The sequence below is a fragment of the Lepisosteus platostomus genome, chromosome 5 (genome assembly GCF_059453375.1).
Source record: "Lepisosteus platostomus isolate fLepPlt1 chromosome 5, fLepPlt1.hap1, whole genome shotgun sequence".
NCBI classification, from domain to species: Eukaryota; Metazoa; Chordata; class Actinopteri; order Semionotiformes; family Lepisosteidae; genus Lepisosteus; species Lepisosteus platostomus.
Genome location: NC_142615.1, coordinates 69,362,607 through 69,388,144, shown reverse-complemented (window position 1 = coordinate 69,388,144; position 25,538 = coordinate 69,362,607). Strand labels below are relative to the sequence as shown.

Genomic DNA, 25,538 nt, shown 5'->3' with positions numbered 1-25,538 from the left:
CTCAGTTGTTTGCAGGTGGGATGGGTGTGGACCCCAGTGTCCCGACTGCTGGTCAGTACAGATCAGGACACTGTGTGTGAGAGTAGGGGTGTGGACCCCAGTGTCCCGACTGCTGGTCAGTAGAGATCAGGACGCTGTGTGTGAGAGTAGGGGTGTGACCCCAGTGTCCCGACTGCTGGTCGGTACAGATCAGGACACTGTGTGTGAGAGTAGGGGTGTGACCCCAGTGTCCCGACTGCTGGTCAGGGGTGCTGCATAGTCGGGGTTCGGTCTGTACTCCCCAAATTCCCTCTTCTCAGTTGTTTGCAGGTGGGATGGGTGTGGACCCCAGTGTCCCGACTGCTGGTCAGTACAGATCAGGACACTGTGTGTGAGAGTAGGGGTGTGGACCCCAGTGTCCCGACTGCTGGTCAGTACAGATCAGGACACTGTGTGTGAGAGTAGGGGTGTGACCCCAGTGTCCCGACTGCTGGTCAGGGGTGCTGCTTAGTCGGGGTTCGGTCTGTACTCCCCAAATTCCCTCTTCTCAGTTGTTTGCAGGTGGGATGGGTGTGGACCCCAGTGTCCCGACTGCTGGTCAGTACAGATCAGGACACTGTGTGTGAGAGTAGGGGTGTGGACCCCAGTGTCCCGACTGCTGGTCAGTACAGATCCCAGGACACTGTGTGTGAGAGTAGGGGTGTGGACCCCAGTGTCCCGACTGCTGGTCAGTACAGATTCAGGACACTGTGTGTGAGAGTAGGGGTGTGGACCCTAGTGTCCAAGGATGCTGACAAGAGTTGATCTGGGTATTCTGGTGTTTTATTTTGCTCTTACTGATGAACCTGTTCAGTTGGTGATTAACTTTATGAATCCACTAGGTGGCGCCAGAGCAGCGTCACAGCGAGGACAGGAAACCCGCCACCTCACATCAGCAGGAAGAGACGGAGAGAGAGAGAGATGGCAGCGCTCAGCCCTGGTGAGTTTTCTCTTGTTCTGCCTGTCAGAGTATCGGTAAGGGAGTCACTGAGGGTCTCTTCTCTGTCACAGAGCACAGCAGCAGCTGGAGAAGTGTCTTCCTGTCTGCTGAGAGTGTGTTCTGTGTGTCAAACACACAGGGTCTGAACTAGGAGAGAGACAGGAGCTGATTTTACTTTCACTTTCTCCTGTCAGGGATCAGAGATCGGTACTGTAAACTCAAGCTGTTTGGAATGTACTAAATATTTTAATAAGGTGTTTATTTAAGGTAGAATGATTGATGTTAAACCTGACTGTGAACTGATGGTATTGGATTCACACTGTTAGTATTCATGATGCTCAGACACGCTCAGATATGAACAGTTCCTGTTTGTTGCTCAGAGGCCTTGTTTATTGTACAGCTGATAATACCAGAGAGGAATCAGTACAGATGAACAACAGAAGAATTTATTTGGCCCATAATTAGTAGTGATTCCAGGTTCTCATGCAGCTGTTTCTCGTGTCTTGACTTGGCAGCTTGTTCCCCTCTCCCACCCCTCTCTGTGTACAGTAGAGCCTCCTGTCCTGACTGGGCAGCTTGTTCCCTCCCTCAACCCCTCTCTCTGTACAGTAGAGCCCTATGTTCTGACTGGAGGAGCTCATCCAGCTGTGTCTGGAGAGAAGCCAGGGTATTATCTTCAACAACAGGGCTGGGCAGCTTGTTCCCCTCTCCCACCCCTCTCTGTGTACAGTAGAGCCTCCCACTCCTGATTTTAAGTCTTAGTGTTGCTTTGAGTTTCAGTGTTAATTCTGAGGAACTCTGAGGTGTCAATATCTAACTGGTCTTTAATGATGACTGACTGTCACTGAGGATGTTGAATATTTTGTATATATGTGGTTCCCCATCTTGACCATGTCAGTGTGGGACACTCCCTTCAGACTAAAGAGACTCAGTTCCTCCAGCTTGTCAGTTTCACTGTTTTTAAACTAACATCATGCTAATTCACTTCAGTGGGGATCGCAGTAGATAGTTTCTAAGCGGTTTGAAACTATACAACACACGGATTTCCCAGCCAGGTGTCTGAGTCCCAAACATGTCTTTATGAAATGTGACATTTTAGACTCACTACTGAAGAATCAGGATGGACTGAATGATTTTACAGTTTTTTACATGTATTTTTAAAATAAGGTGGTATAAAGGTTCATACTGAACACAGGAGTCCCATATGTGTCTGAACTGCCACTGGACTCTCAGAGTGTTAGTGGGACTCTACAGGGCCCTCCAGAAGTATTGGCGCCCTTGGTAAAGATGAGCAAGGAAGACATTGGAAAAATGTCTGTGTTGTTTATCAGATGAGAGAAATCTAACCTTCCAGTGAGGTTAAATTATTCTAAGAAACAAAATCCTGATTAAAAATTAACATGTACTATTGAGAGAACAGTTAAAAATAAAAAATATATATTTTATATAAATTGTAAGAATACAGAATAAGAATGTTGTAAGAATACAGTTTGACTAACATTAACAGAACATTTTTGTATACCACAGAGAATACACAGAAAAATAATCTCAATAATCTGTGATTTTCCTCTCTCACAGGGCAGGGACAATAGAAAAGATATAGAGGAGTTTTTATCGTAAATTTGAAATGAGATGAAGAGTGAAAATATCTGTGATGAGAACTTTATAATGTAAATAATCTGTGATCTTTCTCTCTGACAGGGGAGGGACAGGCTGATGCCCATGAGGCACCACAGCGTCTCTCAGAGATCAGGATCGTGCTGCTGGGGGAGAGACGGTCTGGGAGGAGCTCAGCAGGAAACACCATCCTGGGCAGAGAGGAGTTTGACACTGAGAAAGGAACTGAGGAGTGTGAGACGAGACAGGGTGAAGTAGCTGGGAGGCAGATCACTGTGGTCGACACTCCAGGCTGGAATGTGTGGCTGATGAGGAATGATCCACAGCAGATCAGACAGGAGATTGTGAAGATTGTGTCTCTGTGTCCCCCAGGACCCCACACTCTCCTCCTGGTGATTGATCTCGACTCAAACATAGACTGGAGATCAGTGTAGGAATATCTGGAGCTTCTCAATGAGAGAGTGTGGAGACACACAATAGTGCTGTTCACCTGCGGGGACACACTGACACACACAACCATTGAGCAACACATTGAGGGAGGAGGGAAGGAGCTCCAGTGTCTGGTGAAGAAGTGTGGGAACAGGTATCATGTTCTCAACAACAAGGATAGGGGAGGCACTCAGGTCACAGAGCTGCTAGAGAAGATAGAGGACATGGTGGCAGGAAACTATGGGCTGTACTTCACCACTGACATTGACCAAGTATACACTGAACTGGAGACATACAATAGAGAGATAGAGGAGCTGAGACAGAGGTTGGAGGAGAGACAGAGAGAGACAGAGGAGCTGAGACAGAGGGAGGAGGAGAGACAGAGAGAGATGGAGGAACTGAGACAGAGGGAGGAGGAGAGACAGAGAGAGACGGAGGAGCTGAGACAGAGAGAGACCGAGGAGCTGAGACAGAGGGAGGAGGAGAGACAGAGACAGACAGAGGAGCTGAGACAGAGGGAGGAGGAGAGACAGAGACAGACAGAGGAGCTGAGACAGAGGGAGGAGGAGAGACAGAGAGAGACAGAAGAGCTGAGACAGAGGGAGGAGGAGAGACAGAGAGAGACAGAGGAGCTGAGACAGAGGGAGGAGGAGAGACAGAGACAGACAGAGGAGCTGAGACAGAGGTTGGAGGAGAGACAGAGAGAGACAGAGGAGCTGAGACAGAGGGAGAAGGAGAGACAGAGACAGACAGAGGAGCTGAGACAGAGGGAGGAGGAGAGACAGAGAGAGACGGAGGAGCTGAGACAGAGGTTGGAGGAGAGACAGAGAGAGACGGAGGAGCTGAGACAGAGGTTGGAGGAGAGACAGAGAGAGACGGAGGAGCTGAGACAGAGGGAGGAGGAGAGACAGAGAGAGACGGAGGAGCTGAGACAGAGGTTGGAGGAGAGACAGAGAGAGACGGAGGAGCTGAGACAGAGGGAGGAGGAGAGACAGAGAGAGACGGAGGAACTGAGACAGAGGGAGGAGGAGAGACAGAGAGAGACGGAGGAGCTGAGACAGAGGGAGACGGAGGAGCTGAGACAGAGGGAGGAGGAGAGACAGAGAGAGACAAAGGAGCTGAGACAGAGGGAGGAGGAGAGACAGAGAGAGACGGAGGAGCTGAGACAGAGGGAGGAGGAGAGACAGAGAGAGACAGAGGAGCTGAGACAGAAGTATGAAAGAAGGGAGAGAGAGAGAGAAGAGGAGCTCAGACAGAGGTTGGAGGAGGTGTGGAGCAGGAGAGAAGAGGAGCTGAAGGAGAAGATGAGAAAGACACTGGAGGAAGAGGAGCTGGAGAAAGAGACAGAGGAGCCCAGACTGCCTGTCAAGAGGAGGAACAGTAAAGATTTTGAACCTCCTGCCAGTGAGTGTGATTGATGCTGTATTACTGAGTCACTGATCTTACTGCTCATCAGACTGAGAGATTCAACCATCTTGTGTCCTGTTAGGAATTAAAATCATACTGTGCTCCGCTCTGTACTGCATTACTAACACAGTGGCACACAGATCTGTGTCTGTTTAAATCCTCTGTGCTGTAATTGAACTGTTTTCTCTCAGGGAGATGAGATTTAATCCATCACACAGCAGCTCAGTCTCTGTAATCTGTTCCTCAAGACTGTGGGACCAACACTCAATCAATCAAGGTTTATTGATCGATGCACGAACAGTACAGCACACAGCGGTGTTGTCAGCATTGAAATCTGCGAGCTCGTTAAAGGCTCGTTAAGAGGGATAGAAGAGTTGGAGGACAGGAATTTATAGGGGTTAACATTGGGATACAACAGATTACACAATTGCAATTCACAGATTGTGTGGAAGTAACACAAGGATAGGAGGTATTGAGGTGTCCTGACAGTAGTAGGGTACAGGGTAGGAGGTATTTAGGTGTCCTGACAGTAGTAGGGTACAGGGTAGGAGGTATTTAGGTGTCCTGACAGTGTTAGGGTACAGGGTAGGAGGTATTTAGTGCTCTTCGTAGGTGTCCTGAGAGTGCCAGTGCCCCCTGTCAGTTCAAGGAGGTAACTGCAGGTGTCTGCTGTGGTTGGCTGTTCAGCAGTCTTACTGCCTGGGGGAAGAAGCTGTTCTGACACCTGGTGGTCTTGGTCTGATACTTCAGTACCGTTTTCCAGATGGTAGTAGAGAGAGCAAGTTGTGTTTAGGGTGACTGGGGTCCCTGAGGATGGACCTGGCCTTCTTGAGGCATCTAACACAGTAGATATCCTCTGTGTTCAGTAGCGCAGCCGGTAGTGTTCTGAGCCAGTGTCACCACCCTCTGGAGGACCCTGAGCTTGGTGATGAACCTTGAGGGTACGATGGTGTTGAATGCTGAGCTGTAATCAACAACAACATTCTCACATACGTTTCTCTTTCGTCCAGGTGGGAGAGGGCAGTGTGTAGACCAGGGGCGATGGCCTCCTCAGTTGATCTGTTAGTGTCAAAGGCAGCTCTGAAGTCCAGCAGGACAGGAGTGGGTGAAAGAGCCCATCAGCAGATCATTAGAACCCCAGACAAGAGCTGTTTCTGTACATCAGTCTGAAGGACTCGTCACAGCTTGTCTGCAGATCAGTGAGTCTGTGACTGAACAGCAGCAGCCTGTTGTAGAATCTATGTCAAACAGGTTGAGATAGAGAATTACTGAACAGAGTGAAATACCAGCAGGATGATTGCACTGGACTGCACTCTCCTAGAGTGCTGTTCTTCACTGGAGTGAAGAGATTATCTCTCCTTCTTCAATTAAAGTCCTTCTACACTCTGCCCCTGTAACAGTTCAGTACTGCAGCATGACTGTTGTTGCTTGAGGCCAGTATATGAACACAGATTCTTCATATGAAACTTGAGTCACTTTGGGAAACAATATCTGACACAATATAAAATCATGAACATCAGCTAAAACTATGTAGTTAGTTGATACTCAAGGTTAATTCCCAGATGTTCATTCTGTAAGATTCCTTCAATATGACTTTTAAGTTTTGTCTCTTGAGCAAACTGAACCCTTCTTATCTGTGGAGAGTTTGGTCTCCTCTCATGTGTCACCTCCCTGATGCTCCTGTCTCTCCTCCTGTTGCAGTGAGTGAAGTCGAACCCAGACTCCAGCCCCGCCCCTCTGAGCTAAGACTGGTGCTGCTGGGCAGGACTGGTGCTGGGAAGAGCGCAGCAGGAAACACCATCCTGGGCTCAGAGGAGTTTCCCTCTGAAGCCAGCAGCTCCGCGGTCACTCAGGAGAGCCGGAAGAGGACAGGACAAGTGTCCGGGAGACGGGTGACTGTGGTAGACACTCCAGACTGGCTCCACGCCGGACTGTCTGAGGGGGACAGGAGACGGGATGTGGGGCTCTGTGTTAACCTGTCTGCCCCGGGACCCCACGCCTTCCTCCTGGTGACCCCGCTGGGCCGATCCTCAGGGGAGGAGAGGAGGACACTGGAGACAGTCCTGGAGATATTCGGGGAGAGGGCCCTGGGACACACCATGGTCCTGCTCACCCACGCTGATGAGCTGACCAGCAGGACGCTGGAGGAGTCTGTGCACACAGGCAGCAGGGAGCTCCAGTGGCTGCTGGAGAAGTGTGGGAACAGGTATCACGCCCTCAAGAACAAGGACAGGGGCAGCACTCAGGTCACAGAGCTGCTGGAGAAGATAGAGGAGCTGGTAGCAGGAAACAAGGGCAGCTACTACAGCACTGAGACGTACCAGGAGGCAGAGTCCCAGATCAGACAGAGGCAACTGCAGATCCTGAGGGACAGAGAGGAGAGCAAACAGAGGGAGGAGGAGAGACTGAGGGAGATGCACCAGAAGGAGCTGCAGAACCACCTCCGCAGGATGGAGGAGGAGATCCAGACACGAGAGGAGAAGATCAGAGCGCTGGAGGAGCAGATAGCAGAGCTGGAGGAGAGGCTGAGGGAGGAGAGGGATGAGGGGAGGAGGAGAGAGCTGGAGGAGGAGCTGAGGAGAGAGAGAGGGGGGAGAGAGAGGCTGCAGAGAGAGATGGAGGAGGTAAGAGAGGAGCAAGAGAGGGAGAGGAGAGTGAGAGAGGAGACACACAGGAGGGAGATGGAGGGGCTCAGGCAGCGGTATGAGGAAAAGGCCAGAGAGGAGGCAGAGAGACACGGAGAGACTCTCCAGCAGATCATTGTGTTGACAATACAGTTCACTCCAGCAGGACAGGAGCTGCAGGAGGGAGATAGAGGAGCTGAGAGAGACAGTAGAGAGACACAGGAGAGAGAATGAGGAGCTCAGTCAGTGTTATGAGACAAGGGCCAGAGAGGCAGAGAGACACTGCAGCAGGTCATACACTTAACCACACAGTCTCTCCCAGCAGGAGAGAAAGAGGCTGGATAGTTCCTGGACACTATACACTGTCACTATATAAATTAGAGTCAACAGCACACTCTATACTCCAAAACATTGTTGGCTCACTGAAAACTCATCTATAAACCTTTAGTTTCCGGTTGTTGTGGGAGCTGAATTGAAATAATTACTTTTGATAATGTACACATTATTGTGATGATCACATTCCTGGTTACTATCCAACATCAATTCCTCTTTCGCTTTTCGCCCGTGTTTCCATGAGGCAGTTTAAAGTTTTTTTCTGGCTTATTCAGTGCTCTGACATTCAGCTTTGCTGGCAAACGCCTCTTTTATTTCTGACGTTTTTCTTTGCTCCTATCGGCATCCTTCACTGTCTTCAGCACAACCACACTACTTGTATATATGGACACACCATGGACACACGGCAGCTCTACTTGTGCTGAGTTTTATTCCATTTCTATTACATCTATTATCATGTTATTTTCATAACCTCAATTTTGTGATTCTCGTGAGCTCGCGGAAAAGACATTGCTTTGCCAGCAACTACTGCTGCACGCTGTATTGTTGTGCATTTGATAAATAAACTTTGATTTGATTCTGATTTGAACTCCTCCATCACTCATTTCAGTCCACTCCTCCAAGCTCTGTCAGCCAGTGCTGGTCTGTATTGTGCAGCGTCACCGATTAGCACCTACCTAGCACACCAACAACATGAGCTGCATTTGTAGAACATTCACAGGGCCCTAAAACCTCTTGGTATTTCAGATTTGAATGGTTACAGTAATGTCTATAATCTGTATGTGAGTGTTTATCCAGTTGTGGTTCTTCCAGTGTAAAACACAGGGTCTCCCCTCACGAGGATGAGGATGGTGGGGAACTGCTGTCTGTAACGATTCTCACTAAACCAAGTGTGTTTGTCCTGATGAAGACTCTGGTGCTGATATGTTAATAGTTTGTTAAAGATATACTTCGCAGTGTAGAGTGTTCAGTTGACTCTATTGTTTACAGGGCTTTTCTCCAGACAGCACCCCTGTAATTTTGGGGTGTGCTTTCTTTCCTGTTCTCTCTGTATTGGGGCTGCCTTGAACAGCAGTCCAGTTCTTTATTACCTGTGGTTTTGTGTGTCTGACTGATGGGGAAAAATCCCAGACAGAGACTGGATCCCTGGATCTCTTTGAGATCCTACAGCAGGCTCAAGGAAAGGATCACTGTGTCTGAATCTCTCTCCGAGACTCCAGACAGCTGACCAACACGATGACGTGACAAGGACACTCTCTGATTGGTCCAAAGAGAGCGTTAAGACTCAGTCACATGGAGTAACACTGAGCAATTGTGTCTGTCAATACTCCACCAATCCTTACTAAATAACTCCACACACCCTTTGAGTGAGTCCTAACAGAGCCTTGTAATCTTTGGTTTCTCTGAGAACAGTCCCGATGTGACAGACACTACTGTAACAAAGCCAACCAGCTCCACTCTGCTGTCTCTGGAGTCTCTGTGTGGCCTCATCTCGACTCTGTGCCTTCAGCTGGCAAACAGAACCTTCTCTGGCTCAGAGGACTGAGGAATTCTGGGATCGCAGGTGCTCTGTTTATAATCGGAGCTTGATAGATGGTAAAGAGGAAAGTGAAGGAGTCGTGTGTCCTGAGGGATTTTGTTTCCAAAACTGAGGATCAATTTACACAATAAAATCGGACAGCAACTGAAGGAGAAAATTTAATTCAACCAGGAAAATGTCTTTAGTTCTGGCACAAAGTCAAACAGAGAAACTCCTCCACAATCAGTGAACAGTATTTCCCTGAGTCAACTGGCCTCTGATTCTGCAGACTGTACTTCTTCATGTACTCACCTTTTTATACAAGACAAAGACATCCAGCTTGACCGGTCAATTGAAGGATGTTGATGACTTTTCTGTCATACAAGATGTTTTGGATTATATTAGGATGAGCCACAGCCAGGAGCTCAAACCTTTTCAGAATCAAGTGGTATAGCGCCTGACTAATTCATATCTGGAGACACCGGCCGGGATGTTAAATTGCTTTCTTGCGGGTGAAGAAAGTGTGAACAATCTGTTGGTTTCCTGATGATGAGGTGACCCGGGAAGCAGGTTTTCCACGTTCCTGCTGAAACTCTCCCCTCTCTGACCTCTCCTCCAGCTCGTGCCGTTATATCTGGCCCTGACTCCCTCACTGCTGATGGGTCAGGGTGTGCGGACGTCATCATACAGCTCCGGGTCACAGGACCTCCGGCTCGGTCCTGAGTCCGGCTCGGGTGCAGGAAACAGGAGGTGGCCGGGTGACTCCAATGGGTTTTACTGCCCCTGCTGCTGCTCGCCAGGCAGAGGGCCTGCAGGTGAGGGGGGGTTGGGGGTCCCACAGGCGGTGTAGCGAGGGGAGCAGCGGAGGAGGGGAAGCCTCTACCCACGAGGCCGTAAGGCAGCAGGGTGGCGGTTTGAGCTGGAGCACAGGAGGGGTCGTGAAGACTCAGGGGCGCCTAACAGTCCGCCTGGTGAGTGAGCGTTTCTCCAGGCCAGACTGGAGCTTGTGTGTTCGACAGCAGCATCCCCAGGCTGCCTCCTTCTCGGTAGAGGATCGAGGGCGCCGAGCTGTCCAGAACAGCGGATCATCTCGGAATGTCACCCGGCACGGCTGTCACTCAACACCGACAGCGTCACTGCCTGACCTTCAGTCCTCAGCGGTGGAGTCGGTTCCGGGGCGAACTCGTTCCTGTTTCAGGACAGGAGTGAGTGTCCTGCTGGTTGAAACTGTGTTCCCACGAGGTCCAACCTGTCACGTCTCATTGTGAATAAACTGCAGCACGAAACCCAGCACACGCTTGTGTAGCTCGAAGGTACTGTCAGGGCGCAGTGTAACAGGGTGCTCATACACTGGAAGGATGGTTGAGATCTCGTCATTACGAGATAATCTGCTATCCAAGAGATAATCCGCAATCTGTTAACCCCAGCAGTCTGTAAAGCAGTCAGACTGTGGGATTTAAGGTACAGACGCCCGCAGGAAGTCGCCCAGGGGGGTTGTGGGAATTGTAGTTCGTTACTAGTAGCTATCGCCTGCTGTGGGGAGGCGTTCAGACAGGGTTACACACAGAGCGGACTACCTGCCTGCATAAACTTCTTTAAAACAGCCCTGGGTGAAAACACCAGGCTCATACAACTGCTCTGGGACCGAACTACAATATGAGGTATTAATACATATTTACAAAGAAACTACAGACTGGAAGTGATCTGAGAAAACAGTTCACTCGTATTTAATACAGTTTCGATTTGATAAAGGAACAAGTAACAGGTTTATTCCTGCTGAAAGAAAGAAAACGTTTCGGCCGTGGAGTCTTCTTCACACCTGAAACCTGTTACTGGTTTTATCTTGTGTGTGTATATATATATTTGTCATTTATTGTTCTTGTCACTCAGTAAAGCGCTTTGAGAAGCCCCCTTTAAAGGCGCTATATAAAATAAAATAAAAGTGTATTATTATTATTATTATTAGAAAACGCACACAAACACGACCCGTCCTCAGCTGGACCCGCAGACCCACACGAACCGGACCTGTCGAACCTGCGGCGGGTTTGTACTGAAGCGGAGTGAATCCGGCCCGTCGTCATGGAAACCGGACCGCCCGGACCGCCCGTCTCTACCCTCCCCTGCTGGTCTAATAATAATAATAATAATAATAATAATGTCTCTCTCTCAGCCGTGTCCGCCGGTCCGGGGCAGCTGGAGTCTCTCACTGCGAGTCTCTCCGTGTCCACACTCCTGTCGACAGCAGGCCAGGCCGCTCTTCCCCTCAGGAGAGGAGGACGATCCAGACTCGCGGCTGGGAGTTCAGTCTGATTTTTATTATTTTATTTTATTTTATTTGTGGTATTTCAATGGCGCGCTCGCGCGGAGCTCCGGGCGACCGTTAAGATTCGAACAGCAGGCGCGCGCCTGTCCGCCGATGTCGCGAGATCATTCAAATGTATTATATTAATTATTATTATTATTATTATTATTATTATTTTATTATTATTATCATCATCAGTACAGAAGTCCCACGTTGTAAACCAGTTGATCCAACCCGGATCAAGACCAGAACCGAGAGCTTCATCAGTCTCAGGACTCCTGTCACGACTGTAGTCCCTCCCCCTTAAGGGCGCTCCGGCTCTTTCACGTCGGACCTGATTCTGTGCACCTGCCCGCTGTTCCAGCCTCCGCCCAGCCCACCTTAAAAGCCAGACGGCTCCTCAATCCGCGTTGAGCTCCGTATCATGCGAGCCCGAGACCTGGATGCGTCATGGTTTTAAAGCTTCACTCTCTGTTCCCCCCGCCGGTTCCGACCCGGTTCTCTCTGTCTGTCCTGTGTCCGAACAAACCCCACTAATCCCCCGTGTGGGAAAGAGGACCCGCTCGTCCCTCCTGTCCTGTCTGCTGGTCAGTACAGATCCAGGACACTGTGTGTGAGAGTAGGGGTGTGGACCCCAGTGTCCCGACTGCTGGTCAGTACAGATCAGGACACTGTGTGTGAGAGTAGGGGTGTGGACCCCAGTGTCCCGACTGCTGGTCAGTACAGATCAGGACACTGTGTGTGAGAGTAGGGGTGTGGACCCCAGTGTCCCGACTGCTGGTCAGTACAGATCAGGACACTGTGTGTGAGAGTAGGGGTGTGGACCCCAGTGTCCCGACTGCTGGTCAGTACAGATCAGGACAATGTGTGTGAGAGTAGGGGTGTGGACCCCAGTGTCCAGACTGCTGGTCAGTACAGATCAGGACACTGTGTGTGAGAGTAGGGGTGTGGACCCCAGTGTCCCGACTGCTGGTCAGTACAGATCAGGACACTGTGTGTGAGAGTAGGGGTGTGGACCCCAGTGTCCCGACTGCTGGTCAGTACAGATCAGGACACTGTGTGTGAGAGTAGGGGTGTGACCCCAGTGTCCCGACTGCTGGTCAGTACAGATCCAGGGACACTGTGTGTGAGAGTGGGGGTGTGGACCCCAGTGTCCCGACTGCTGGTCAGTACAGATCAGGACACTGTGTGTGAGAGTAGGGGTGTGGACCCCAGTGTCCCGACTGCTGGTCAGTACAGATCCAGGACACTGTGTGTGAGAGTAGGGGTGTGGACCCCAGTGTCCCGACTGCTGGTCAGTACAGATCAGGACACTGTGTGTGAGAGTAGGGGTGTGACCCCAGTGTCCCGACTGCTGGTCAGTACAGATCAGGACAGTGTGTGTGAGAGTAGGGGTGTGGACCCCAGTGTCCCGACTGCTGGTCAGTACAGATCAGGACACTGTGTGTGAGAGTAGGGGTGTGACCCCAGTGTCCCGACTGCTGGTCAGTACAGATCCAGGACACTGTGTGTGAGAGTAGGGGTGTGGACCCCAGTGTCCCGACTGCTGGTCAGGGGTGTTGCTTAGTCGGGGTTCGGTCTGTACGCCCCAAATTCCCTCTTCTCAGTTGTTTGCAGGTGGGATGAAGTGGGGTCCCTGACTGTAAAGTGCTTTGGAGATCCTTTTAGATAAACTTTCCAGAACCCCAAACAAGAGAGTTGGCTTATGAAAAATAATTTTAAAAGTATTTTTACATTCTTAAGTGATTAGATATACCAGAAACGTTCATATCAGGCGGAGTCCAAGACTTCATTCTGCCCTGGTGAGTTAATCATTAACTGAACCCAGTAAATATTTTATCAAGAGCCACTGAGAGGACAAAGTCCTGCCCTTCAGATCAGCAGAAAGAGACAGAGAGAGAGAGAGATGGCGTCTGAGAGCTCGGCGCTCAGCCCTGGTGAGTTTTCTCTTGTTCTGCCTGTCAGAGTGTCAGTAAGGGAGTCACTGAGGGTCCTCAGTCCGCGTTCAGCCCCGTATCATGCGAGCCCGAGACCTGGATGCGTCATGGTTTTAAAGCTTCACTCTCTGTTCCCCCCGCCGGTTCCGACCCGGTTCCCGTTTTTAACCGTCAGCCTGGCTTTGGACCTTTTGCTTTTCCGGGATTACGCGTTGGACTCTGTTCTGGGTCGTGTGCCTCGGCCGCCAGCCCTTCATGGACACGTCTTCATTCATCCCCGCTTCCTGCCTGCCTTTCTCCCCAGTGTTTCCTCACTCAACCCCGGATTGTGTCGCGTAGGGTCCGGAAAGAACTGTTCCTCACACCTCCCTCCCACTGGTGTCCTTTTCTCTCTCTCTGTCCTGTGTCCTAACAAACCCCACTAATCCCCCGTGTGGGAAAGAGGACCCGCTCGTCCCTCCTGTCCTGTCCCGGTGTCGCCGTCACTGGGACTGGAGCAGCCGGAGAGGAGACGCACTTCCAGAACTTTCCTTCCCGCTCGGCTCTTCCCCTCCTGAGGAAAGAGCATCTTCCCACACAAACAGCCCGTTTCTCTCGGAGACGCCCGCAGCACAGGGGGCCTTTTCCCAGGACACCAGGACTCCCCTCGTCTGCGGAAACACCCGGGAAGAGCCTCCCAGCCCACAGGAGGGGAGTCCCAGTCCTTCCCGGGATTCCCAGGACAGGAGCGGCTCCTCAGCTGGGAATAAAACCGCCCCGAGAGGAGCTCGAGCGCTCGGGCTCGGAGCGTCGCTTAGCAACCGGCGCCTCAGCGGCACCCGGAGGACGAGCCGGAAGCGGGTTTTGGCGCCAGTTCTGCTCTCTGATGATCGGCTCAGGAGAATAAAGTCGATAGAAAAACATTAAAGTCCATTTCTCTCTCTCCTCTGTGGAAGCCGTGTCCGCCAGGGAGTGAAAAGAAAAAAAACGCGCCGCGGTTTCTCGCCGTTTTGGCTTTAGATCTCGAAATTATGACTTTTCTGACTCGGAATTGCGAGATATAAAGTCCCAATGACCAGAAATAAAGTCGTGATTCTGAGATTGTAAATCGCCGTTGCGGGATATAAAGTCCCAATGACCAGAAATAAAGTCGTGATTCTGAGATTGTAAGTCGCCGTTGCGAGATATAAAGTCCCAATGACCAGAAATAAAGTCGTGATTCTGAGATTGTAAGTCGCCGTTACGAGTTATAAAGTCCCAATGACCAGAAATAAAGTCGTGATTCTGAGATTGTAAGTCATGTGTGTGTATATTCTGTGGTTGATAAAGAATAAAGCCTGGTTCGTTTATCGCGTCTCCACTGGTCCTTTGTCCTGCGAAGAACCTGTAAATGCTACAATATATTCTGTTACACACACATATACAATGTCAGAATTATATCCAAAAATAATTTATAACATTTATATATATATATACACAAAGAATACCAAAATACAAACATGATCAAAATAAAACGTTAATTTAAAATGAGTTTTTCTTCACATGGGACACTAAGGGCAGGTTTTCAGTGAGTCGGATCTCTTACGAGGAGGAGATCAGTGTTTCAGTGGAGAGTCCTCACTCTGTGTCCAGGAAGTATCCGGTCTTCCTCTCCTGCTGGGAAAGACTGTGTGGATCAGTGACTGACCTGCGGCAGTGTCTCTGTGTCTCTCTGTCACTCCGATAACACTGCCTGAGCTCCTCCTCTCCCTCTCCTGCTCCTGTCTCAGTGTCTTCAGCTCTCTCTCAGCTCCTCGATCTCCTGTCTGTTCCTCTCTCCTGTCTGTGGGCTGTGTGTGTCTGCTCATTGTGTCTGCGGGCTGTGTGTCTGTGGGCTGTGTGTTGTCTCGTGTGTCTGTGTGGGCCGTGTGCGCTCTCGTGTGTCTGCGGGCTGCGTGCGCTCTTGTTTGTCTGTGGGCTGTGTGCGCTCTTGTGTGTCTACGGGCTATGTGCGCTCTCGTGTGTCTGCGGGCTGTGTGTCCTCTGGTGTGTCTGCGGGCTGTGTGTGCTCTTGTTTGTCTGTGGGCTGTGTGCGCTCTTGTGTGTCTGCGGGCTGTGTGTGCTCTCGTGTGTCTGCGGGCTGTGGGTGCCCTTGTGTGTCTGAGGGCTGTGTGTGCTCTCGTGTGTCTGCAGGGTGTGTACGCTCTCGTGTGTCTGCGGGCTGTGTGCGCTCTCGTGTGTCTGCGGGCTGTGTGCGCTCTCGTGTGTCTGCGGGCTGTGTGTGCTCTTGTGTGTCTGTGGGCTGTGGGTGCCCTTGTGTGTCTGCGGGCTGTGTGTGCTCTTGTGTGTCTGTGGGCTGTGTGTGCTCTCGTGTGTCTGCGGGCTGTGTGTGTTCTCGTGTGTCTGCGGGCTGTGGATGCCCTTGTGTGTCTGCGGGCTGTGTGTGCTCTTGTGTGTCTGCGGGCTGTGTGTGCTCTTGTGTGTGAGTCTGTGCTGCTCTGGGTTCTCCTCCCAGTAAAGCTCCTATCTGAGCTCCTACTGCAGCTCCTATCACTGTTCCTGCTGCTGCTCCTGTTGGGCCCCTCAGGGCTCCTGCTAGGGCCCCTATTGCTGCCCCCAGTCCGGCTCCCAGCGGCACCAGTCTCAGCTCAGAGGGGCGGGTCTGGAGTCCGGGTTCGACTGCAGGGTCTCCTTCACTCACTGCAACAGGAGGAGAGACAGGAAGGGAGGTCACAAGTGACACATTTACTACTCCCTACCAAACAAGCTAGAGATCAACGATGATGAATCTCATTTCTTTATCCAGCTGATTTCTGAAAGATATAAAATTTCAACAGTACAGAAGAGCAGTCTGTACAAGACACCCACCACTCTGGGTAAAACAGACCTTCATGTGCTCAGTCCTTAAACGTACAACTGTACAACTCAGGAACACCACCAAACGTGTTAGGATATAAACTTGACCTATTCCTCATTCTTGGTAGAAGTTGTGTTTCTCCTCCGTATAGACAGGGGCTTCTGTAACAGCTCACAGTGGGACTCTGCAGTCCATTGGTGGGACTGAAACACAGTAAAGTTTGACACCAACACCTGCTGCAGCAAAACCTCTAACGAAAGAACATCATGTCTGTAAAATCACAGAACTTCAACACTGTTCTCCTGGTACAGCATCCTCACACCTGCTGTCCTCCAACATGACTGGACCAGCTGTCCTCCTGGTCTAACAGGACCGGACCTGAACCTCTGGACCAGCTGTCCTCCTGGTCTAACAGGACTGGACCTGAACCACTGGACCAGCTGTCCTCCTGGTCTAACAGGACCGGACCTAAACCACGGGATCAGCTGTCCTTCTGGTCTAACAAGACCCGACCTGAACCTCTGGACCGGCTGTCCTCCTGGTCTAACAGGACCGGACCTAAACCACGGGATCAGCTGTCCTTCTGGTCTAACAAGACCCGACCTGAACCTCTGGACCGGCTGTCCTCCTGGTCTAAGAAGACTGGACCTGAACCACTGGACCAGCTGTCCTCCTGGTCTAACAGGACCAGACCTGAACCTCTGGACCAGCTGTCCTCCTGGTCTAACAGGACTGGACCTGAACCTCTGGACCAGCTGTCCTCCTGGTCTAACAGGACTGGACCTGAACCTCTGGACCAGCTGTCCTCCTGGTCTAACAAGACCCGACCTGAACCTCTGGACCGGCTGTCCTCCTGGTCTAACCAGACTGGACCTGAACCACAGCTATAAGTAAAATTAGTCATTTTTGATTTGTACAAAATTAAAATAAATGTGATATTTATTTTGATGTGTATTATTGAAATGTGATTTTCAGATCAAAGGGTTAAATTTGAGCAAAAGCACAGAACTGCAGCATCTGTCTGTGGAAATGATTTTCTAGACACGATTAGTTATGTAACAACAGTGTCGTCTGTTGTGTTCAACCCCCAGTGTCAGGTGAGCAGAGTTAATCGTGCAAATGGCTGACAGGCGACTCTAGTTGCTCAGGTGTTTATGTTGTACTATCTGTGAAAACGAGAGCTGTCAGACTGCAGCCTTGGTTCCAGTCTTGACTGTTTGGGTCTGGCTGTTGAGATCATATCGGGGGTCTGGGGGCGTCGAGGAGTCGCAGACTGAAAGTCGTGTAAGAGACGTGTGACCAAGTAACTCTGATTCACTTCACTGCTGCTGACCTGAAACTGTGGGGACTGAACAGAAAGTCTTGTCTGACAAAGTTTAACTGTGGAAATGCTGGCCGTCTGTGCTAGAGACTCATATTTAATATGCAATCATATTCTGTACTTTTGTGTCAAAAACAAATTCCAACAGTACTCAGCAAAAAGCACATATCGCCCCTCATGGTCCCAATACTAAACCCATTCACTCCTGAGTCAGGAGAAAGATCTGGAGCCTTGTGAGCAGATCTGTCTCTCTGGAAGTTGCCCCGCAGAATTTACCCCACCCTGACTGGGCATCCACCACTGCTGGGGTACTTACTCTGACCCGGCTCCAGGCTCTGAGGCTGGGAGGACTCCTGCAGCTCCTTCACTCTCCTCTGCAGCTCCCCTTCCCACCTCTCCTGGATCTCCGCCTCCTTTCTCTGCAGCCTCCTGTCGTACTCCTCTCTCAGCCCTTCCTCCCACTGCCTCCTCAGCTCCTCCGTCCTGCTCCTCTCCTCCTGCGCCTCTCGCTGCTGCTCCCTGTATCTCTCCTCCAGCTCCTGCTCTCTCTGATGGTGCTCCCTCTCCAACTGCTGCCTCAGCTCCTCCGCCCTCCTCCTCTGCTCGTCCTCCAGTTCCTGCCTCAGCTCTGCCTCCCTCTGCTGCTGCCTCAGTTTCAGCTCCTCCGTCTGCCTCTGCAGCTCCTGCCTGCCCTGCTCTCTCATCCTCTCCTCGTGGAGTCTGAGCTCTGCCAGTCTGCTCTGCTCCTCCTGTGCGTATCTCTGCTCCAGCTCCTCCACTCTCCTGAGCTCCTCAGCCCTCCTCAGCTCCAGCTCCTGCTCCCTCTGCCTGCGATCCTCCTCCAGCTGCCTCCTCAGCCCCTCCTCTCTCTTCCTCTGCTCCTCCTCCTGCTCCTTCCTCTTCTCCTCCATCTCCCTCTGCTGCTGCTGCTCCAGCTCCTGAACTCTCCCCTGCAGTCTCTCTTCATACAGCTGCTTGATCTCGTCCACCTTCCTCCACAGCTCTGCTTCACACCTCTGCTGGGCCTCCCCGCGGTCTTGGCCTCTGTGCTGCTGCCTCAGCTCCTCTATCTTCCTCTCCTGCTCTTCTTCAAGCTCCCTCTTCACGGCCTCCATCCTCTCCCTCAGTCTCTCTGCACACTGGGTCCTGGTCTCCTCCACCTTCCTCAGCTGCTCCTCAGTGAGTTTCAGGATGGTCTCCTGCACCCTCCTGTGCTGCTCCTGGTATCTGAGCTCCATCTGCTCAGCTCTGCTGCGCTGCTCCTCCTCGTACCTGCGCAGGAGCTCCTGGTGCTGCGTCCTGTAGCGGAGCTTGATCTCCTCCGTCTTCTCGCGCTGCTCCTGCTCCAGCCTCTGCCTCTGCTCCTGGTACTGCAGCTGCAGCTCCTGCTCCTTCCTGCGCAGTGTCTCCTCCTGCTCTCTCCTGAGAGCCTCCAGATGCCTGCGCTGCTCCTCTCCCTGCCTGCGTCTCAGCTCCTCCAGCTGGTGCCTCTGCTGCTCCTCGTGCTCCTCCTTCAGCTGCTCCGCTCTCCTCCTCTGCTCTTCCTCAGTCCTGCGTTTCAGCTCCTCCCTCTCCTTCCTGCCCTCCTCCTCCTCCCTGTATCTGTTCTCTCTTTCTCTCAGCCTCTCCTCTGCATCCTGGTCCACAAAGAAGCCCAGACTGTTTCCTGTCACTATGTCCTCGATCTTGTCCAGCAGCTGTGTGACCTGAGTGCGGTCGCCCGTGTCCATATTGTTGAGAACATGATACCTGTTCCCACAGCTCTCTAAGAGCTGCTGCAGGTCTCTCCCCTGTGTGTCAACGTACTGCTGCACTGTCTCCTGTCCCAGACTGTCCCCGTGGGTGAAGAGGACGACAGTGTGATTCAGGACAGCCTCCCCAAACACCTCGGTCATGGTCAGCAGGGCTCCCTTCTCCTCGTCCGTGAAGCGTCTGGCCGGCAGCACCAGCAGGAAAGCATGGGGTCCTGGGGAGGACAGCAGCAGGCACCTCCGGACCTCCAGACACACGTCCCTCTGGCGCCCCCTGCTGTCCAGGAGGTCTGGCGTGTCGATGACGGAGAGCTGCCTCCCAGCAGCCTCCCCCCTGCGTCTCTCGCAGGTCTGGGTGACCGCGGACAGGCTGGGCCGGGAGGGGAACTGTGTGCTGCCCAGGAGGGTGTTTCCTGCTGAGCTCTTCCCAGCACCAGTCCTGCCCAGCAGCACCAGTCTCAGCTCAGAGGGGCGGGGCTGGAGTCTGGGTTTGACTGCTGGGTCTCCTTCACTCACTGCAACAGGGCAAGAGACAGGAGCATCAGGGAGGTTACACATGAGAGGAGACCAACCTCTCCACAGTTAAGAGGAGTACAATTTGCTCAAAAGTCATTTCTTGACAAACGTAACTTAAAAGTCATTATAATAATAATAATAATTGCATACACTTCTATAGTGCTTTTCTGGACACTCTACTCAAAGCGCTTTACAGGTCATGGGGATCCCACTACCACCACCAGTGTGCAGCTCTTTACAGGTCCTGGGGATCCCACTACCGCCACCAGTGTGCAGCTCTTTACAGTTCCTGGGGATCCCACTACCGTCACCAGTGTGCAGCTCTTTACAGGTCATGGGGATCCCAATACCGCCACCAGTGTGCAGCCCCACCTGGGTGATGCTCCAGTCCTCTCCCCACACACCAGCTCTCAGTGGTGAGGAGAGCAGAGGGATGAAGCCAGTTCAGAGAGGGGGGTTATTAGGAGGCCATGATGGGTAAAGACCAGGGGGGTAATTTAGCCAGGACACTGGGGTAACACCCCTACTCTTCTTGAGAGACACCATGGGATTGTTAATGACCACAGAGAGTCAGGACCTCGGTTTGACGTCACATCCGAAGGACGGTGCTTGTTTACAATCCAGTGTCCCCGTCACTATACTGGGGCATCAGGACCCACACAGACCGCAGGGTGAGAGCGCCCCCTGCTGGCCCCACTCACACCTCTCCCAGCAGCAGCCTCAGTGTTTTCCCAGGAGTCTCCCCTCCAGGTACTGGCCAGGCTCACACATGCTGGGCTCCAGTGGGGCTGTTTAAGTGTCACACTTCAGAAAGAACACTGAAAAGCAGGCAGGAGACACACTGATGAGAGCTGATGGTGGACCACAGGAACAGACCAGGCACCCATTCACATCAGTGGGTCCGCAGTGGTCCAGATTCTCAAATTCCTAGGTGTCAACATCACAGGCGACCTGACCTGGACCCACCACACCAACCCCGTAGACAAGACAGCGCCTGTTCTTTCTCCCCAGACTGAAGAAGTTCAGCCTGCCTTCACACATCCTGACCAGCTTCTACAGCTGCACCACTGAGAGCATCCTAACCGGCTGCACCACTGCCTGGTGTGGTAACTGCTCCGCCCACGAGCTCAGGGTCCTCCAGAGGGTGGTGACACTGGCTCAGAACACTACCGGCTGCGCTACTGAACACACAGGATATCTACAGTGTTAATGCCTCAAGAAGGCCAGGTCCATCCTCAGGGACCCCAGTCACCCTAAACACAACTTGCTCTCTCTACTACCATCTGGAAAACGGTACTGAAGTATCAGACCAAGACCACCAGGTGTCAGAACAGCTTCTTCCCCCAGGCAGGAAGACTGCTGAACAGCCAACCACAGCAGACACCTGCAGTTACCTCCTTGAACTGACAGGGGGCACTGGCACTCTCAGGACACCCACGAAGAGCACTAAATACCTCCTTCCCTGTACCCAACTACTGTCAGGACACCTCAATACCTCCTACCCTGTACCCTACTACTGTCAGGACACCTCAATACCTCCTACCCTGTACCCTACTACTGTCAGGACACCTAAATACCTCCTCTACCCTGTACCCTACGACTGTCAGGACACGTCAATACCTCCTATCCTTGTGTTACTTCCACACAATCTGTGAATTGCAGTTGTGTAATCTGTTGTATCCCAATGTTAACCCCTATAAATTCCTGTCCTCCAACTCTTCTATCCTTCTTAACGAGCCTTTAACGAGCTCGCAGATTTCAATGCTGACAACACCGCTGTGTGCTGTACTGTTCGTGCATCGATCAATAAACCTTGATTGATTGAGTGTTGGTCCGACAGTCTTGAGGAACAGATTACAGAGACTGAGCTGCTGTGTGATGGATTAAATCTCATCTCCCTGAGAGAAAACAGTTCAATTACAGCACAGAGGATTTAAACAGACACAGATCTTTGTGCCACTGTGTTAGTAACGCAGTACAGAGCGGAGCACAGTATGATTTTAATTCCTAACAGGACACAAGATGGTTGAATCTCTCAGTTTGGTGACCAGTTAGATCAGTGACTCAGTAATACAGCATCAATCACACTCACTGTTGAGAGGGTTGAGGTCTTTACTGTTCCTCCTCTTGACAGGCAGTCTGGGCTCCTCTGTCTCTTTCTCCAGCTCCTCTTCCTTCAGTGTCTTTCTCATCTTCTCCTTCAGCTCCTCTTCTCTCCTGCTCCACTCCTCCTCCAACCTCTGTCTGAGCTCCTCTTCTCTCTCTCTCTCCCTTCTTTCATACTTCTGTCTCAGCTCCTCTGTCTCTCTCTGTCTCTCCTCCAACCTCTGTCTCAGCTCCTCTGTCTCTCTCTGTCTCTTCTCCTCCCTCTGTCTGATATATTTCTCCAGTTCAGTGTTTATTTCTTTGATGTCAGTGGTGAAGTACAGCCCATAGTTTCCTGCCACCATGTCCTCTATCTTCTCCAGCAGCTCTGTGACCTGAGTGCGGTCTGCTCTGTTCTTGTTGTTGAGAACATGATACCTGTTCCCACACTTCTCCATCAGACACTGGAGCTCCTTCCTTCTTCTCTCAATGGTTGTGTCTCTCAGTCTGTCCCCCCAGGTGAACAGCACTATTGTGTGTCTCCAGACTCTCTCACTGAGAAGCTCTAGATGTTCCTTCACAAATCTCCAGTCTGTGATTGAGTCCAGATTAATCACCAGGAGGAGAGTGTGGGGTCCTGGGGGACACAGAGACACACTGCGCACAACCTCCTGTCTGATCTGCTGTGGATCATAGCCTATCAGCCACTCATCCCAGCCTGGAGTGTCGACCACAGTGATCTGCCTCCCAGCTACTTCACCCTGTCTCTTCACACACTCCTCAGTTACTCCCTCCGTGTCAAACTCCTCTGAGCCCAGGATGGTGTTTCCTGCTGAGCTCTTCCCAGCGCCAGTCCTGCCCAGCAGCACCAGTCTCAGCTCAGAGGGGCGGGACTGGAGTCTGGGTTCGACTTCACTCACTGCAACAGGAGGAGAGACAGGAGCATCAGGCAGGTTAGACATGAGAGGAGACCAACCTCTGCACAGATAAGAAGGGTTCAGTTTGCTCAAGAGAAAACTAAAAAAGTCAGTATGAAGGAGACTTACAGAATGAACATCTGGGAATTAACCTTGAGTATCAACTAACTACATAGTTTTACCTGCTGTTCATGATTTTTCCTTGTGTCAGATCTATTTTTTCAAAGTGACTCAAGTTTCATCTGAAAAGTCTGTGTTTATATACTGGCCTCAAGCAACAACAGTCATGCTGCAGTACTGTACTGTTACAGGGGCAGAGTGTAGAAAGACATTAATTGAAGGAGAGAGAATCTCTTTACCCCAGTGAAGAACAGCACTCTAGGAGAGTGCAGTCCAGTGCAATCATCCTGCTGGTATTTCACTCTGAAACTGACCACACCAAGAGTCCAGAGTCAGAGTCCACTGTGTCTTTATCAGAGGATGACAAGAGAGAAACAGGCTTAATACTTCTCAGCACCTGTCAGTGGAATAAACTCCACCTCATGTTCCTGGTACCACATCCCCACTGCTGGGCTGAGCTGCAGTGATTCAGTGTCTGTCGGTCAGGAACTGTCCCTTCAACCCTGAGACCTGCAGTCTTGACCACTTTGTTAACAAAGCAGAATTCAGACTCCAGGCTGTTCAGTAATTCTCCATCTCACCCTGTTTGACACAGATTCTACAACAGGCTGCTGCTGTTCACTCACAGACTCGCTGATCTGTAGACAAGCTGTGACGAGTCTTTCAGACTGATGTACAGAAACAGCTCTTGTCTGGGGTTCTAATGATCTGCTGATGGGCTCTTTCACCCACTCCTGTCTTGCAGGACTTCAGAGCTGCCTCTGACACTAACAGATCAACTGAGGAGCCCATCCCTGAGAGACGCTGTGGTGCCTCATGGGCATCAGCCTGTCCCTCCCCTGTCAGAGAGAAAGATCACAGATAATTTACATGATAAAGTTCTCATCACAGATATCTTCACTCTTCATCCCATTTCAAATTTACGATAAAAACTTCTCTATATCTTTTCTATTGTCCCTGCCCTGTGGGAGAGGAAAAACACAGATTGAGGTTCATTTTATGTGTATTCTCTGTGGTATACAAAAATGTTCTCTTAATGTTAGGTAATCAGACTGTATTCTTACAACATTCTTATTCTGTATTCTTACAATTTATATAATATATACAGTATATATATTTTTAACTGTTCTCTCAATAGTACGTTTATTTTTCATCAGGATTTTTTTTCTTAGAATAATTTAACCTCACTGAAAGGTTAGATTTCTCTCATCTGATAAACAACACAGACATTTTTCCAATGTCTTCCTTGCTCATCTTTACCAAGGGCGCCAATACTTCTGGAGGACCCTGTAGAGTCCCACTAACACTCTGAGTGTCCAATGGCAGTTCAGACCCATATGGGACTCCTGTGTTCAGAATGAACCTTTATACCACCTTATTTTAAAATAAATGTAAAAAACTGTAAAATCATTCATTCCGTCCTGATTCTTCAGTAGTGAGTCTAAAATGTCACATTTCATAAAGACATGTTTGGGACTCAGCCACCTGGCTGGGAAATCTCTGTGTTGTATAGTTTCAAATCGCTTAGAAACTATCTACTGTGATCCACACTGAAGAGAACTAGCATGATGTTAGTTTAAAAACAGTGAAACTGACAAGCTGGAGGAACTGAGTCTCTTTAGTCTGAAGGGAGTGTCCCACACTGTTAGGTTGGAGGAACTGAGTCTCTTTAGTCTGAAGGGAGTGTCCCACACTGACAGGGTGAAGATAGTGAACCATAAATATATACAAAATATTCAACATCCTCAGTGACAATCAGTCATCATTAAAGACCAGTTAGATATTGACACCTCAAAGTTCCTCAGAATTAACACTGAAACTGAAACTCAAAGCAACACTAAGACTTAAAATCAGGAGTGGGAGGCTCTACTGTACACAGAGGGGGGTGGGAGAGGGGAACAAGCTGCCCAGCCCTGTTGTTGAAGATGATACCCTGGCTTCTCTCCAGACACAGCTGGATGAGCTCCTCCAGTCAGGACATGGGGCTCTACTGTACACAGAGAGGGGCGAGAGGGGGGAACAAGCTGCCCAGTCAGGACAGGAGAAACAGCTGCATGAGACCCTGGAATCACTACTAATTACGGGCCAAATAAATTCCTCTGTTGTTCATCTGTACTGATTCCCCTCTGGTATTATCAGCTGTACAATAAACACGGCCTCTGAGCAACAAACAGGAAATGTTCATATCTGAGCGTGTCTGAGCATCATGAATACTAACAGTGTGAATCCAATACCATCAGCACACAGTCAGGTTTTACATCAATCATTCTACCTTAAATAAACACCTGATTAAAATATTTAGTACATTCCAAACAGCTTGAGTTGACAGTACCGATCTCTGATCACTGTCAAGAGAAAGTGAAAGTAAAACAGTTTCTGTCTCTCTCCTAGTTCAGAGCCTGTGTGTCTGACACACAGAACACACTCTCAGCAGACAGGAAGACACTTCTCCAGCTGCTGCTGTGCTCTGTGACAGAGAAGAGACCCTCAGTGACTCCCTTACCGACACTCTGACAGGCAGAACAAGAGAAAACTCACCAGGGCTGAGCGCTGAGCTCCTACACGCTGCCATCTCTCTCTCTCTCTCCTTCTCTTCCTGCTGATGTGAGGTGGCGGGTTTCCTGTCCTCACTGTGACGCTGCTCTGGCGCCACCTAGTGGATTCATAAAGTTAATCACCAACTGAACAGGTTCATCAGTAAGAGCAAAATAAAACACCAGAATACCCAGATCAACTCTTACCAGCATCCTTGTACACTGAGGTCCACACCCCTACTCTCACACACAGTGTCCCGGATCTGTACTGACCAGCAGTTGGGACACTGGGGTCACACCCCTACTCTCACACACAGTGTCCTGATCTGTACTGAACAGCGGTCGGGACACTG

The 25,538-nt window shown here is 50.7% G+C and overlaps 4 protein-coding genes across 4 annotated transcripts in view; 2 read left to right on the top strand and 2 right to left on the bottom strand.

Annotated features, from left to right (window-relative positions):
* LOC148671962 (uncharacterized) overlaps positions 1-25,255 on the bottom strand; it is a 360,178-nt gene extending 334,923 nt beyond the window's left edge. Inside the window, exons 1-2 of the mRNA XM_088632708.1 lie at positions 25,190-25,255; positions 22,053-22,533 (exon numbers count right to left, since the gene is read on the bottom strand). Coding sequence (XP_088488834.1) covers positions 22,053-22,533; positions 25,190-25,223 — 515 coding nt within the window. The 5' untranslated portion in view covers positions 25,224-25,255. The remainder of the gene's footprint in view (positions 1-22,052; positions 22,534-25,189) is intronic.
* LOC148671964 (uncharacterized) lies at positions 898-4,648 on the top strand. The gene is made up of 2 exons (XM_088632794.1): positions 898-958; positions 2,660-4,648. The coding sequence occupies exon 2, from the start codon at positions 3,229-3,231 to the stop codon at positions 4,420-4,422; it is 1,194 nt and encodes a 397-aa protein (XP_088488920.1). The 5' UTR covers positions 898-958; positions 2,660-3,228; the 3' UTR covers positions 4,423-4,648.
* On the top strand, positions 6,070-7,951 carry LOC148671963 (GTPase IMAP family member 6-like). The gene has a single exon (XM_088632822.1). It carries the CDS (start codon positions 6,070-6,072, stop codon positions 7,267-7,269), a length of 1,200 nt encoding a protein of 399 aa, XP_088488948.1. The 3' UTR covers positions 7,270-7,951.
* The window catches only part of LOC148671959 (uncharacterized), a 96,987-nt gene continuing 85,988 nt past the window's right edge, over positions 14,540-25,538 (bottom strand). Inside the window, exons 3-4 of the mRNA XM_088632722.1 lie at positions 17,579-19,528; positions 14,540-15,784 (exon numbers count right to left, since the gene is read on the bottom strand). Coding sequence (XP_088488848.1) covers positions 15,090-15,784; positions 17,579-19,528 — 2,645 coding nt within the window. The 3' untranslated portion in view covers positions 14,540-15,089. The remainder of the gene's footprint in view (positions 15,785-17,578; positions 19,529-25,538) is intronic.

Bases quoted from the DNA above. Each gene is read 5' to 3' on its own strand.
- LOC148671964 (XM_088632794.1), top strand. From the start codon at position 3,229: ATGGTGGCAGGAAACTATGGGCTGTACTTCACCACTGACATTGACCAA.
- LOC148671963 (XM_088632822.1), top strand. From the start codon at position 6,070: ATGTGTCACCTCCCTGATGCTCCTGTCTCTCCTCCTGTTGCAGTGAGT.